The sequence below is a fragment of the Leucopleurus acutus genome (genome assembly GCF_964270905.1).
Source record: "Leucopleurus acutus genome assembly, chromosome: 15".
In the NCBI taxonomy this organism is placed as follows: Eukaryota; Metazoa; Chordata; class Mammalia; order Artiodactyla; family Delphinidae; genus Leucopleurus; species Leucopleurus acutus.
The window spans coordinates 57,032,126-57,046,863 of NC_139157.1; the positions used below are offsets into that span (position 1 = coordinate 57,032,126).

General features: G+C 34.6%; 1 protein-coding gene across 2 annotated transcripts in view; it reads left to right on the forward strand.

Annotated features, from left to right (window-relative positions):
• The window catches only part of ASCC3 (activating signal cointegrator 1 complex subunit 3), a 329,389-nt gene that overhangs the window by 51,837 nt on the left and 262,814 nt on the right, over nt 1–14,738 (forward strand). For both annotated transcript variants that reach the window (XM_082855647.1, XM_082855648.1), the window contains exon 5: nt 13,136–13,256. In XM_082855647.1, the coding sequence (XP_082711773.1) occupies nt 13,136–13,256 (121 nt within the window). The remainder of the gene's footprint in view (nt 1–13,135; nt 13,257–14,738) is intronic.

A 14,738-nucleotide genomic window follows, 5' to 3' on the forward strand; every position in this document is an offset into this window, starting at 1 on the left:
GGTGTATGTTAGCGTGATTCCTATGTGGTTACATTGTGCTTGATTAAAAAAAAGGTTTTTCATTTGAAAAATAAGATTTGGTAGAGGAAATAAAGTTTAAATTATTCATTGGTCCTTGTACTATTAGTTATCAGCTGATTTGTCTACATGATTTTTTTTGCTTCATATAATTAGTGTTCATTCCAAATATGGCAATTTGTGAAAACCTATTTTATTTATTAAGTTAGTGATGCTTTGTGTCCTTAGCAGACAAAAAGTTAAAAAATTGGTAAATCAGGGCTTCCCTAGTGGCGCAGTGGTTGAGAGTCCGCCTGCCGATGCAGGGGACATGGGTTCGTGCCCCGGTCCGGGAAGATCCCACATGCCGCGTAGCGGCTGGACCCGTGAGCCATGGCCGCTGAGCCTGCGCGTCCGGAGCCTGTGCTCCGCAACGGGAGAGGCCACAACAGTGAGAGGCCCGCGTACCACACACACACACACACACACACACACACACACACACACACACACATTGGTAAATCAGAATCTGGTTTGTATTATTTTTATTTATTTATTTATTTTAAAAATAAATATATTTATTTATTTATTTTTGGCTGCATTGGGTCTTCGTTGCTGTGCGCAGGCTTTCTCTAGTTGTGGCGAGCGGGGGTTACTGTTTCGTTACGGTGCGCAGGCTTCTCATTGCTGTGGCTTCTCTTGTTGAGGAGCATGGGCTCTAGGTGTGCAGGCTTCAGTAGTTGTGACTCGTAGGCTCAGTAGTTGCGGCTTGCAGGCTCTAGAGCGCAGGTTCAGTAGTTGTGGTGCACAGGCTTAGTTGTTCCTTGGCATGTGGGATCTTCCCGGACCAGGGCTCGAACCCATGTCCCCAGCATTGGCAGGCGGATTCTTAACCACTGCGCCACCAAGGAAGCCCTGGTTTGTATTATTAAAAAAATAAATAAATAAAACCTCTTCTGATTAAATAGTATGTGTTCACTGTAGAAAATTTGGAAAAGAAAAAAAATGAAAAGTGTGAAATTTAGTGATATTCTTTCCGCATTTCTCTGTATAGGACTTGCTTGCATATTTTTATGGATGAGATAATTTGAGTAAAAAACTGAATTTAATGAAATAAAAAATAAAGACAACTGTCAAAAGCAAACAAGATATTCTTCAGTAGGAAAATGGATAAACTGTGGTATTTAGTGATAAAAGAAAATGAGCCAGCAAGCCATGAAAAAACTTAGAAGAACCTTAAATGATTATTGCTAAGTGAAAGAAGTCAATCTGAAATGGGTACACACTATATGATTCCATCTATGTGACATTCTGTAAAAGGCAAAATTTTGGAGATAGTCAAAAAATAAGTGGTTACCAGGGGTTGGGGAGAAGGGAGAAAGGGGTGAATTGGTGGAGCATAGGGGATTTTTAGGGCACTGAATCTCTTCTGTATGATACTGTAATGATAGATACATGTCATTGTGGTCATCATACATTTGCCAAAACTTGTAGAATATACAGCACAAAGAGTAAATAAACTCTAATGTAAACTATGAGCTTTTTAAAAAAAACCCTAATTTGGTAGTCAGTGTGATAAACTAGACAGATAGATTTTGCTGTGTAAACATATTCTATCTAGATCTAAGCAGTGTTTTACAGTACAATCAAAATATCTCCTAGACCAGTGCTGACTTTTTGTGATGATTGAAATATTTTGTTTGCTCTTCAACACAGTAGTCACTAGCCACATGTGGCTGCTGATCTCTTGAAACATGGTTAAATGTAAGTGAGGAATTGTATTTCATATTTTGTTTAATTGTAATTACTTGGCATACGAATAGCCTTGTGTGACTAGTGGCTACAATACTAGATATTGAAGAATCTAAATTAGACAAGATATATCGAGAAATGTCAGCAGTGATTAATACAGTTAAATGGAGTTAATAGTTGATTGAAAAACCTTATTGTAAATATTGGTTCATTGCCAATTTGGAATCAGGTCTCCATTCTTTATCCTGTAGTTTTTTACTTTTGTCCTGTCCTCAGTACTTTAATCAATAATTTGTATAAAGGCACAGTTATTGAACTTGTGTTCTGGACTTGTTCAACACTGATAGTGTTTACTGATATAATAGATTGCCAGAATCCAGATTTTAAAAGCTCTCTAAAGACTAAAAAAACAAAACAAAAAAAAACAAAAAAAAGAAGAAAATGAAATTTATAAGGGATCTATTTGAAATTTTGGGCTTAAAAATTATTATATAAAGTACAGGATATGGGAATCTGCCTAGGAATTTATGTGGAAAAAAACTAAAACCAAATACTTTTACTTGGCTACACATTCAATTTGAGCCAATAGTGTGATATTGTTACCAATTTAAGCTGTGTTTAGAAAAGTTTAACATCTAGTCCAGAGTTGTTTTAATCTCTGTGATCTGCCCCAATCAAATTCTTTTTGAAATGTTATGCTCAGTTTTGGATGCCATTAAAAGTAAAAGGCTCAGTAAAAGGTAGATTTCGAAACGAACCTGGATAAAGAATCATCAAGAAACCAAGTTATATGACTAATAGTAAGGAATTGATGTATGTTTACCTGGGAAGGAAAGAACTTAGGAGTGAAGTGTGCCTAATACTTTACTTGGCCTTATCTTTAAATTTTTGAAGGGCTGTCTTGTAGAAATATTATTAAGATCATTCTCTGTAACCCCAGAGGGCACAGCCAATGTTAGGTGAAAGCTATAGTGAGTCTGATTGGGCTCAATGTACAGAAGGATTTTTTGACTTTAAGCATCCTCTAGCAGTGGCATGAGTTTCCTTATGAAGTGTTCTACTTGCTGGTGGAAGTATGCTGGGTGTTCATTAGCCAGAAAAAAAAAAAAATGTCAATAACAGCAGTAAATATGTATAGAGCACCTGTTGTCAGATACCATGCTAATTTCTTTTAACAGAAAGGAAAGCTGAGGCACAGAGAACTTAAGAAAGTTCCCATAGTCATATAAGTAGGAATTGACAAAATTGATAAACTTAGTTCTGAGTCCAAGCCCGTGTTCTCAGCTGTCCTGTTTTTCGGACTCCTTTGGCAGTAATTATTGATTTTTGAGAGCTTTGTTTAGATGTCCTCCAAGGTACCTTCTAAACTGAGCTTAGATGAGATTACCCCATTGTAGTTTCTACAATGTATGGGTGTATGTGAAAGCTGTGAGGGAGATTCATCTGGTTCTTTTATTTAACAGACTGAAATGGAGGAGACATACTGGTGGTTGTCAGGAAGGTTAAGGAAGCTGTGATCTAACCAGTGATTAAAGTTTTAGTTGAAGCAGTGGTTTCAAATCTATCGCTGCTTTTTACAGAACACTAGGATATATTGTATTTAGTTTCACCATTGAACCAAGAATAATTTTACTAGCAGAAGTTGGAGTTAGAATATATGCATGCACATATTTACAATCATGAGCACACTTTCTTGAGAAAAAATGCTGAAGTAAATATGCATGTCAGATATTTGTGTTAATATTTGTTGTATGTTCATTTATTTCCTGACAAGTGATAGTTGATGATTCATACTTTTGTAGTATTTTCTTTGAATTATTATTCTATCATGATTGCTTTTAAATGATAAATGCATTAGTATTATGTATATTTAGCAAAGGTTCACTGAATATTTCTTCAGATGAAGACTGTGAAAATGTTTGCTTTAGATGTAAAGCACTTAATTACTTGCCTGGGACTTAACTAGTGTACAAGTTTTAGGTTTTGTTATTATTTTCACTGTGATAAAAATTATTTTGTGTACTTTTCTTACTCCCTTATTTGATTATGATTCATTTATTTTGGTAATACTAAATACCTAATGTTAATTACTTATTATATGCAAGGCACTGTGTCATATACATTTACATACATTATTTAGTTCACATCACAACCCTGTGAAGGGTATGTATGTACTCTTATTCCCACTTTACAAATGAGAAAAGGAGGCTCAGAGCAGATGTCTAAGCTCCTAAAGCCAATGAGCAGCAGGCTTATGATTTGAGCCCGGACTGACTTTCTCCTAACCTAAACTGCTGTGTGTTACTAGTGTTCATAAGCTTGGTAAATTATTAAATTAAGTTGACTGACAGGGGGTAATATAAAGTAAAAACTGAGTTGCTGATGTAGAATGCACTTACACAAAAGTTTTGAAAATATGAGTAGCAGTGGTATCAGTGGATTGTACCTAATCTGTATTTCCTTACATTCTATAATTATAAATTAAATATAATTTAATATTTAATATATTAAATAATTTAATTATTTAATATAATTTAATTTATAATTTACATATAATTATAATTATGTGATTTAAATTATAATTTTATAATTTAAATTATAATATTATAATTCTACTGACCATTTGCAGAAACACCATTCATGTAAGAACATTTTCAGAAAAAATATTATATTAAATATAAATATTGGTTATAAGATATATCCAAATAAGAAAACTTACATTGTGCAAAACTTTCATAACAGAATGATACTTTAAAGCATTGGTCTCCAAACTTTTTTGATTATACTTTCTAACCACGTTTGATAATGTATCCCTGATATAAATGTAGTTATTTAATTTTAAACTGTATATGATATACAGTATAATTTTAAATTATGCTATGATACCTTACGCTCATTATAAAACATACATAGAAATGGAGAATTAAAAAGGATGCTGTTTTAAAAAGAGTATTTAACTTTATTAATGATATTAAAATTCTTTCTAGTCAGAGCAATGTAATTGAATATACATCAGTATTTTTGACTCTTAGTGTAGCACTTTTTGATGTTTTGAGGTTCTGCTTCTGTGTTCAGTTCAGTTCAGTACTTCATCTTGAGAACAATGGAGAGCAATTGGAAGTTTGTTGGCAAGGGTTGGAGGGAAGGTAGCATACGTTGATCAGACCTACATTTCCTAATATCTTCTGTCATTGCTATGTGGAGAATGGATTGGAATGTGTTTTGGATAGATGTGCAGAAACTATTTAGGAAGCCCTTTGCGTGGTACAGGCAATAACTGTTTGGGATCTTAAAACAGACAAGGAGAAAGGCTTGAAATCTGTTTAGTAGTTGAGATCGAGAGAATTTAAGAGTGAAGTGGATGACGGGGTAGGATTGGGTGCGATGCATAAAGAGGTGGTAAGGGTGCGTTTTAGGCTTTTGTGTAACTGGAAGGATGGCAATGCCATTCATGGAAATAAAGAATACTTAGAGTGAAGTGGGTGGAAAACCAAGAGATGGTTTTGGACGTATGTGGAATTGTGAGAGGCCTTAAGACCTCCAAGTGAAGATGATAACTGGACACTTTGTTAAATGAAGCTCAGAGTAGAGATCTGGGAAGGATGTGTGATTTTATGAGTTTTCAGTATATGCTTGCTAATGGGAGCTGAGGGCTTGCATGTGAACAGCTAAGGAGAGAACATGGAGTGGAAGAGAAAGCCTGGGATTAAACCTTAAGGAACTCCAACATTTAATAGTCAAAGGGAGCCTAAAGAAGAGATAGGAATGTACCAGCCAGAGTGGTAGGATACATATCGAAAGAATGGCGTGTCTAGAGAACAGACTTGTGGTTGACAAGCAGGAGAAGGGGAGGGAGAGGGATAGACTGCGAGTTTGGGGTTGGTAGATGCAAACTATTACATTTAGAATGGATAAACAACAAGGTCCTACTGTCTAGCACAGGGAACTATACTCAATATCCTGTGATAAACCATAATGGAAAAGAATATTAAAAAAGAATGCCTCTATGTGTGTAACTGAGTCACTTTGCTGCACAGCAGAGATTGGCACAGCATAGTAAATCAACTCTACTTCAATAAAATAAAATAAAATAACTTAAAAAAAAAGAATGGTGTGTCAAGGATATCAGAGGAAAAGTATGTTTCAAGAAGGATAAGGGGTATTTAGCCATGTGGCGTGATGCATGGAGGACGATCCAGGAAGATGGGACCAGAATAATATTCATTATCTTTATCAAATCTATGAATGAGTATCCTTCAAACAGAATGGATAATAGTAACATCTGCTATCCTTCAGACAGAATGGATAATAGTAACAGTTTGCATAGATATATCTTACTTTTACTTTCTTTTTCATGTTCTTTTCTTTAGTTTTTTATTGTAACCTTCTTAAAAAGTATAGATTAGAATTGAACTCAGCCCTCTAAATATGGTTCAATCAGTGTAGTATCCTTTGAGATGCTAAATGGGGTTTTGGGGATACAGTATTGCTATTACTACATTAAATTTTTCCCTAGCCTTTATTACATTATTTATTCATATTGAACCTGTAAATAACCAACGCCCTACCCTTTCAGGATTTTTCTTAGGAATTTATTTGTGGGATAAGGTTTCCCCATCTTGTACAAGTACACATGAGTTTTTTAAACCTAATTGTGGGGTTTTATATTTACCTCTATTGCTTCTCCTTAGGTCTGGCCAGATTATATCAGACTATTTAGAAAATTTAAAAATTTTGATTCTATCATGAACTAAATTAACACCTTTAACAAATTTAATTTAATATCTTCTAGTTTATATATAATTGATAAAATTTTGAACAGGACAGAGCCATGACCACTCTTTAAAGAACTTTAGTGGGTGATCTCCATATTGAGAATAATTCCATAATCCGCTTAACTGTATTGTCCAAAAGGATACCTCATTCACATCAAGATATTATGCCTACTGTGCATCACTAGCTGTTTTTCAGAATGCCCGTTGACTATTTGCTAGGGAGAATGGTTGGTCTCTCTTTTGAAAGAGGTCTTTTCGGAACTTCAGATAGACTTATTTTTGACTTTTAATGAATTCTTTAATATTGACTAGATGGAAACAGAATAGAACTGACAAACCTTTTATAAATATGAATTTTATTATCGTTAAAGCCTGTTTTAGTGATTAAATACTTTGTTCAACATGTTTTGACTAACCTGAGAAATAGGGTTCAAACAGGACAGTAACATGACCAGAATTGCCTTTTACTTGGAAATAATGTTTTGCCTCTAAATCTTTGAGTAAACCCGTAATGCAAGTGTGTTTGTCATGTTTATTCTGTGGTTTCACAAACCCTCAGCATATCTGCATACCCCAGCTCTCAAACAGATTTATAGTTCTTATTTAGGCCCATTATAACTTTTTGTTACCAATTTTCCTAAGATTTATAGTATAATTTTCTGTGATATATTATTTAAAGGTTTTCATTACTTTATATTTTGCTTTTATAATGATGTAATGTGTGTGATTCATTTTGATACTGTGTTGGGGTATAGCATCCACCAGAGCATCGTTCCTATTGGAATAAAAATGATATAACACAGAATACAGTGGAAAGTGGTGTTTACCTTTCCTGAGAGATTCACAAACTACATTCATCTGTTACAAGTGTAAGAAATAAGGAAGTAATGCTGCTTATTAGTAATGTTAGTCTGTACAGGGACTTCCCTGGTAGTCCAGTGGTTAAGACTCTGTGCTTTCAAGGCAGAGGGACTGGGTTCGATCCCTGGTCGAGGAACTAAGATCCCACATGCTGTGCAGAGTGGCCAAAAAAATTAAAAAAAAAAAAAAAAGTTTAAAAGGTAGTCTGTGCGTGTTCTGCGATAATTTTTTTTTTGACATCTCAGGAACATAGTCTGTTGGTTAACTTTTTTACTTTAATGAAGAACTACTTTAATTTGATAATTTAATTTAATGAAAAAGGAATTATAATAACAATGAGAACCCTGAGCACCTTTGTCTATTGAGAAGTTCCTTAATAGATAATAATGGCTTTAGCAAAATCTACCAGGAAAAGGATATTACCTGTCTATTCCTATTGTGTTTCCTTTGAATCTCATATCCTTAATTTATAGCCAGAGTAGTAAAACTTGCCTTTTTATTGTTTTGAGAGCTGCATTTTTGTTTTTTTAAACTCTGTAGTTGATGCCTGTTTCTCTACCCATAGCTAACTTTTCCCGCCTTTTTTTTCAATTTGATAGCTTCTGGAACTTGTGTCAGTGTATAGAGCAATGATCCAGACAGTTGCACCTTTACAGACAGTCACTCTCAGTGCCAAATTAGTTTGTAGTGTGAATCTTGAATGAGAACTGCACCTGCTCTCAGTGGAGATGAAAATGACAAATGTTAGGGAAAGCGTAATTTGGGATTGCTTTAAATCTGATGGCAGCTGATCTCAGAATTCTGCTGGGGATTCTTCATTTTGGGTTATGGAAGTCCTGCTATTCAGAGCAAAACAGCCTTCTTGTCTCTTTTGCTAGGTCTTAGGTGTATTATTTTTAAGAAATAACATGCTCTTTGTGCTGTGATTCTATATCTGAGATGTTTTATCTAGAAGTTATCTTCCAGATACATTGGTGGTTTCCTAAAATTATGTTGGACTAAAAATTTCTGAATCTCTAATTTATCATATGTCAACATTATATTTCAAATATGCAAGGGTAGCTGCCACAATAAATCACATTCTTATGGAGGAAATGGTCTCAATTTAAGAATTAACATGTTCTTTGAAGGTTGATAGCATATAAAAGACATTTCATACTGTATGTAGAGAGCATTTGCTACTACAATTTGTTTGGAATATGAGGGGAGAAGGTATCTTTGTAGGTATGTATTACATTTATCTTTTTTGAATTTGCTTATTCTTTAATATCACCCTTACCTTAAGCATGGGACTTGTGTCTAAAAGCAGTTCAAAACACTCACTTAAAATGCTTATCAGGAAAATTGTATTTAATCTTTATTTTTCAACCCTCAACAGTTTATTGGTTACTTTTAATATCTTAAGTCATTTTGGTTCATAGTTTTAAAAAATAGCTTCATTGATATATAGTTCACATACCGTACAGTTCACCCACTTAAAATGTTATAAAGCAGTGTTTTTTTAGTGTATTCATAGATATGTGCAACCATCACCACAGTCAATTTTAGAGCATTTACAAAACCTCAAAAAGAAATCCTAAACCTTTAGCTAGTATTCCCCTACTCCCCCGCCCCCTTCTCCCAACCCCCAAGCCCTAAACAACCACTACTTTCTGTCTCTAGAAATTTCCTTATTTAGGACATTTCATATAAATGGAATCATAATGCGTGGCCTTCTGTGACTGGCTTCTTTCACTTAGCAAAATGTTTTGAAGGTTCATCCATGTTGTACACTACTTCATTCCTTTTTTTTTAAAATAAATTTATTTATTTTTGTCTGTGTTGGGTCTTCGTTGCTGCGTGCGGGCTTTCTCTAGTTGCAGCAGGCAGGGGCTACTCTTTGTTGCAGTGTGTGGGCTTCTCATTGCTCTGGCTTCTCTTGCTGCGGAACATGGGCTCTAGGTGCACGGGCTTCAGTAGTTGCAGCACACGGGCTCAGTAGTTGTGGCGTACAGGCTTAGTTGCTCCGCGGCATGTGGGATCTTCCCTGACCAGGGTTCGAACCCGTGTCCCCTGCATTGGCAGGCGGATTCTCAACCACTACGCCACCAGGGAAGCCCTACTTCATTCATTTTTATGGCTTAGTAATATTCTGTGCTGTGGATGAATACCACATTTTGTTTATCCATGCATGAGTTGATGGACATTTGGGTTGTTTCTACCTTTTGGCTGTGTTAATAGCCCTGTTTGTGTGTAAGTTTTTGTTTGGACACATGTTTTAAATTCTTCTGGGTATATACCTAGGAATGGAATTGCTGGGTCATATTGTAATTCTGTGTTTAACTTACTGAGCAACCAGAAAACTGTTTTTCACAATGGCTACACAACTTTGTATTCCTGTACTGTATGAGAATTCCAGTTTTCTCCACATCCTTGCCAACACTTACTATTTTCCATTAAAAAAATAGTTGTTCCAGTGGTTCTTCTTTGCATTTCTTTGATGACTAATGATGTTGAGCATCTTTTCACGTGTTTATTGGCCATTTATATATTTTCCTTGGATAAATTCAGATCCTTTGCTCATTTTTTTCATTGGTTGTCTTTTTATCATTAGTAAGAATTCTTTATATATTCTGGATACAAGTCCTTTAACAGATATATGATTTGCAAATATTTTCTCCCATTCTGTGAGTTGTTTTATTCACTTTCTTGATGGTGTCCTTTGAAGCAGATGTTTCTTATTTTGATGAAGTCCAAATTATCTGTGTTTTCTTTTGTTGCTGTTGGTGTCATATTTAAGAATCCCTTACCAAATCTGAGCCCGTTAAACTTACTTCTGTAAAGAGTTTTATAAGTTTATATGTTAAATGTAGATCACTGATCCATTTCGATTTAATTTTTGTATATGGTATAATGGTCCAACTTCAGTTTATTTCATGTGGCTAGCCAGTTGTCCCATCATTTACTGAAAAGACTGATCTTTCCTAACTGAATGGTCTTGGCTCACTTTTTGAAAACTTTACTTATTTATTAGTTCTAATAGTATTTTAGTACATTCTTTAGTATTTTCCACGTAGAAGATCATAGTGATCTATAAATAGAAATAGTTTTACCTCTTAATTTTCAATCTGGTTGCTTTTTATTTCTTTTTTATTACCTAATTACCCTGACTTGAACCTCCAGTACAATGTTCAGTAGAAGTCACAAATGCACATTTTTTTGTCTTGTTTCTGTTCTTAGTGGGAAACTAATCCAGTGTTTCACCATTAAGTATGATGTTAACTGTGGGATTTTCATAGATGCCCTTTATCAGGTATTAGAAGTTCCTTTCTAGTCCTAACTTGTTGAATGTTTTTACCATGAAAGGATGTTGGGTTTTATCAAATGGTTCTTCTGCATCTGTTGAGCTGATCTTGTGATTTTTGCTTTTTATTCTGTTGCTATAATATATAAATTGATTGTCTTATGTTGAACTAACCTGATATTCCTGACATAAATCTCACATTGTCATGGTATATAATTCTTTTTATAAATTGCTGGATTTGATCTGGTTTGCTTATATTTCACTGAGGATTTTTGTGTCCATATTCCTAAGAAGTACTGGTCTTCAGTTTTCTTATGACGTATTTATTTGTCTGGTTGTGGGATCAGAGTAATATTAACCTCATAAAATGAGTTGTGAAATGTTTTTGGAAATGTTTGTGAGGAATTGGTTTTAACTTAAAATACTTTGTAGAATTCATCATTGAAGCCATCTGGACCTGGACTTTTCTTTGTGGATGTTTTTTGATTATTAATTTAATCTTTCACTTGTTTTATGTCTATTCAGTTTGTCTGTCTTGGGTTACTTTTGGTAGCTTGTGTCTTTCTAGGAATTTGTCCATTTCATCTAGTCTACCACCTCCAGGGCTTGTTACTGTCATTTGCTTGTTTATTTGTTTAGTGACCTGCTGGATTATTTTAGTGCAAACAGTTCCTTCTACCCTCACTCCACAGTGTTGAGCTTCTGATGTTGTTCCCCAGGGAGCCGCACCTGTGAGTATACCCATAGTCCCTTTGGGATGAAGGTAGTGTTAGCACAAACAACCCTTTTCTACGCTTCCCCTGACTCCATTCAGCTGTTCAGATCGGGACTTGAACCCACATGCGATCTTTACTAATTCCCAGCTGACCATTCTGATGTTTACAAAAATGCCCCTGAGACATAAATTCCTCCATAAACTAATCCAGTAAATTTGTGACCCCTTTGAAGGAGTAATTCCAAAGGTCAGTGTTGATATATAGTCTCACCCCAAGAGGGTCGTCCCAGTTGTCTCTCCCCTCAGTTCTCTCTTGTAACTTAGTTGTTGAATCTGTGAATCTTCTCCTAATTGTGGTTCACCACAACCTCTGCTCTTTCTGAGCTAGCCCTTTGGCTTCAACTTCATGGCCTGGTTGCAGATGTGGTCTATTTCTTTGGAAGAGATTGGGATCTTTCTGTATTATGGCTTGGTTCTACCCTCAGGCAAGATTTCTGAGGCAGAACTCTGGAGCTAGGAGTGGAGACAATGGAAGGCTTCTTTCTGAGTGACACCCCTGCTTTCGAATCTGAGTACTTGACGGAAGGGGTAGGCTGTAGCCTAAATTCTAGGCTTGCCTCTCCTTGTGTGGAATCACTGCCCTATCAGCCAGAGTGAGAGTGATTGGATCACCAGTATTTTCCTTGATGTTTTGCCCAAAGATAAGGCCTGTCCACATTTGGGGACAGGGTGGAAGACAGGTGGCCTTCTGTTTAGATAGTGTCAGTAAAATGAACGGCAAAAGGAAAATATTTACTAAATATTTAATGCCTTATATATACTCAACATAAAATTCCTACTTTTAATGATATTTTTATTTGTGTGGATTCTCTAAGAACAGTTAGAATTTGTTTAATATAAAATCTTCACATGTAGAATTAAAGTATAACATTTCTGGACAGGAAATATATATATACCCCCAAACCATATATGAGGAAATCTAAAGGCTTTCTGGCACAGTTATTTCATACAGTTATATAATTGAAGGTCTCTGAATCCTAAAACTGGTTCTGTGACTCTGGAATCAACTTAATCTTTGGCAATCACTCTGCATAGGAGAGTAGAATATGCATAAAAACTTTTAATAAAGTTACAGAAAGCACTTGCAGTACTGTGTTTCAGATTTCACATATATTAAGCATTGAAAATTATTGATACTTACTAATTAAGCAATAATAAAATAATAAAAATACACTTTAACAGAAAAATACAATTAACTGTTTTTTAAGCACTAAAAATTTGGCATGTCATGATTTATTAAAACATTCTAATGATTTTTAACTCTAAAATGATAGCTCTTATTAGTAAGTTGTAAGAAAAATGGTACTCTGCACTCTATTTGGGAAAACCAGAATGGTATGTTAAAAAGCAAATTAATTTTAGAATTTCACTTGGTTATACCAAGAAAAAAACAAGTGTCAGAATTTTTTATTCTGTGATTTAGAGTTTTATATATAAATCATAATTATTTTAACAGTTGGATTGTGCTCTTTAATTATATAATTGCAGATAGTCTTATGAAGCCGAAAGCTCCTTAGCAATGTGAAGCAATGTAACTTTCCTAAGTTATTATTTTCTTATGATTCTTTTCTAAATACTTTTTAGTTTCTTCTGTGTTAGTTTAGCTTCATAGCTGTGTTGAATAGGGTGTTAATAACTTGAAAAAATAATTAATTTTGAGGTAACAGTTTGTTCTGATTTTCCTCTTATAAGCTGTTTGAACTGCTGGGACCTGATGGACTTGAACTTATTGAGAAACTCCTCCAGAACAGAATTACGATTGTGGACAGATTTCTTAATTCTTCAAATGATCATAAGTTGCAAGCTCTTCAAGGTAAGAAGTGTTCAGTGGTAATTCTATTTTAAAGGAAAAATTCATTGTTTAGCAGTCTATTTAATACAATTATACTTTTAATATTCTTTGGTTGATTATGTAGCTTACTGATACCATTCTCTTAAGTAGATTTTAGGTGTGGCAGATTATGAAACAAGTGTCAATGCCCTAAATAGGGTATTATGTCAGAGATTCTGTTTATGTTTAGGTATAGCAGAAGATTTGGAAAGACAAAAAAGAATTTTAAGGAAATACATACAGTGCTTAGAGTGGGTCAAGTAGAGTTATAATTTATAACCACTTTTATTTTGAAAACTTTCAGACCTTAGTAGTGGTGCAAGGATAGTGTAATGAGTACTCATGTACTCTTCATGTAGATTCACCATCACTAACATTTTGCTTCCACCCCCCCATTATCATTCTCTACACACACACACACACACACACACACACACGCGCGCGCGTATGCACACATGGACACACACATATGCACATTTAAAATTTTTGCTGAACAATGACTAGAAGTTGCAGACATTATAATACTTCAGATATAAAATTTCAACATACAATAAGTCTCCTGCTTACCTAAAATACAGTTATCACACCCAGCAAGTTGAACATACATATAGCTATGTATTACATATGTTTGAAAACCCCAGAAGAATTAGAAAGAGTTGTCAAGGAAGCTAAACTTTTTTTTTTTTTTAAAAGCCTGACTTACTATGAGACAACTGATGCCAAACTCAGGTTTTAGGTGGTAAGTAGGAAAACTGAGTTTCTTACCTTTACCCAAATGTCTTTGCCAGCTTTATAAATAGCTTGGAATTTTTAAAAAGTGCATGGGCATAAGAAATTAGACCCCCTTCTTCAAACTAGTCAACATTTACCCTTCTTTTATGTAAGTGATGTCACCTTTTCCTTATGAGTGTGGCACTGAAAGGAAATTACAAAAAGAGCCTTAATTTAAATCCAAAATTTCTTATGGGTTTTCTTTATCCTACACTTTGATTACTGATAGTTGCCTTGGAGTTACTTTGAGATTTCTAGAAACTTTGAAGATTGGAGTTTAGCCACTTTGTCTTTCTGCAGGTCTCTTGGTTCTTTAAGTATATTGAACACTTATAAACTACCTTGCTGTAAGAGGACTTTCACCTGTTAAACAGTGCTTAATCAGACATTGCAATAAGCCAGCAGAACTTAGGAGCATTTAAAATGTGTATCTGCCAGAAGAAAAGGAATGAATTTAAATATCTGGTCTTGTGATGTAATTTCTGAGGATTTGATGTTCATTTTGTCAGCCTTTTAAGTGCTGATACGTACTGATTCCACCTTTTATTAGTGCTAATTTATTAACGAAAAGTTCAAAATGAGTTCAGCTTCACATATTTTTTTAAGAAAGCTGTGGATGATGAGTTAATGTTTTGTAGTTTCATTATGTCCATTTTTGTTTAACATTTATACGCAAACTTTATTCTACTAGGA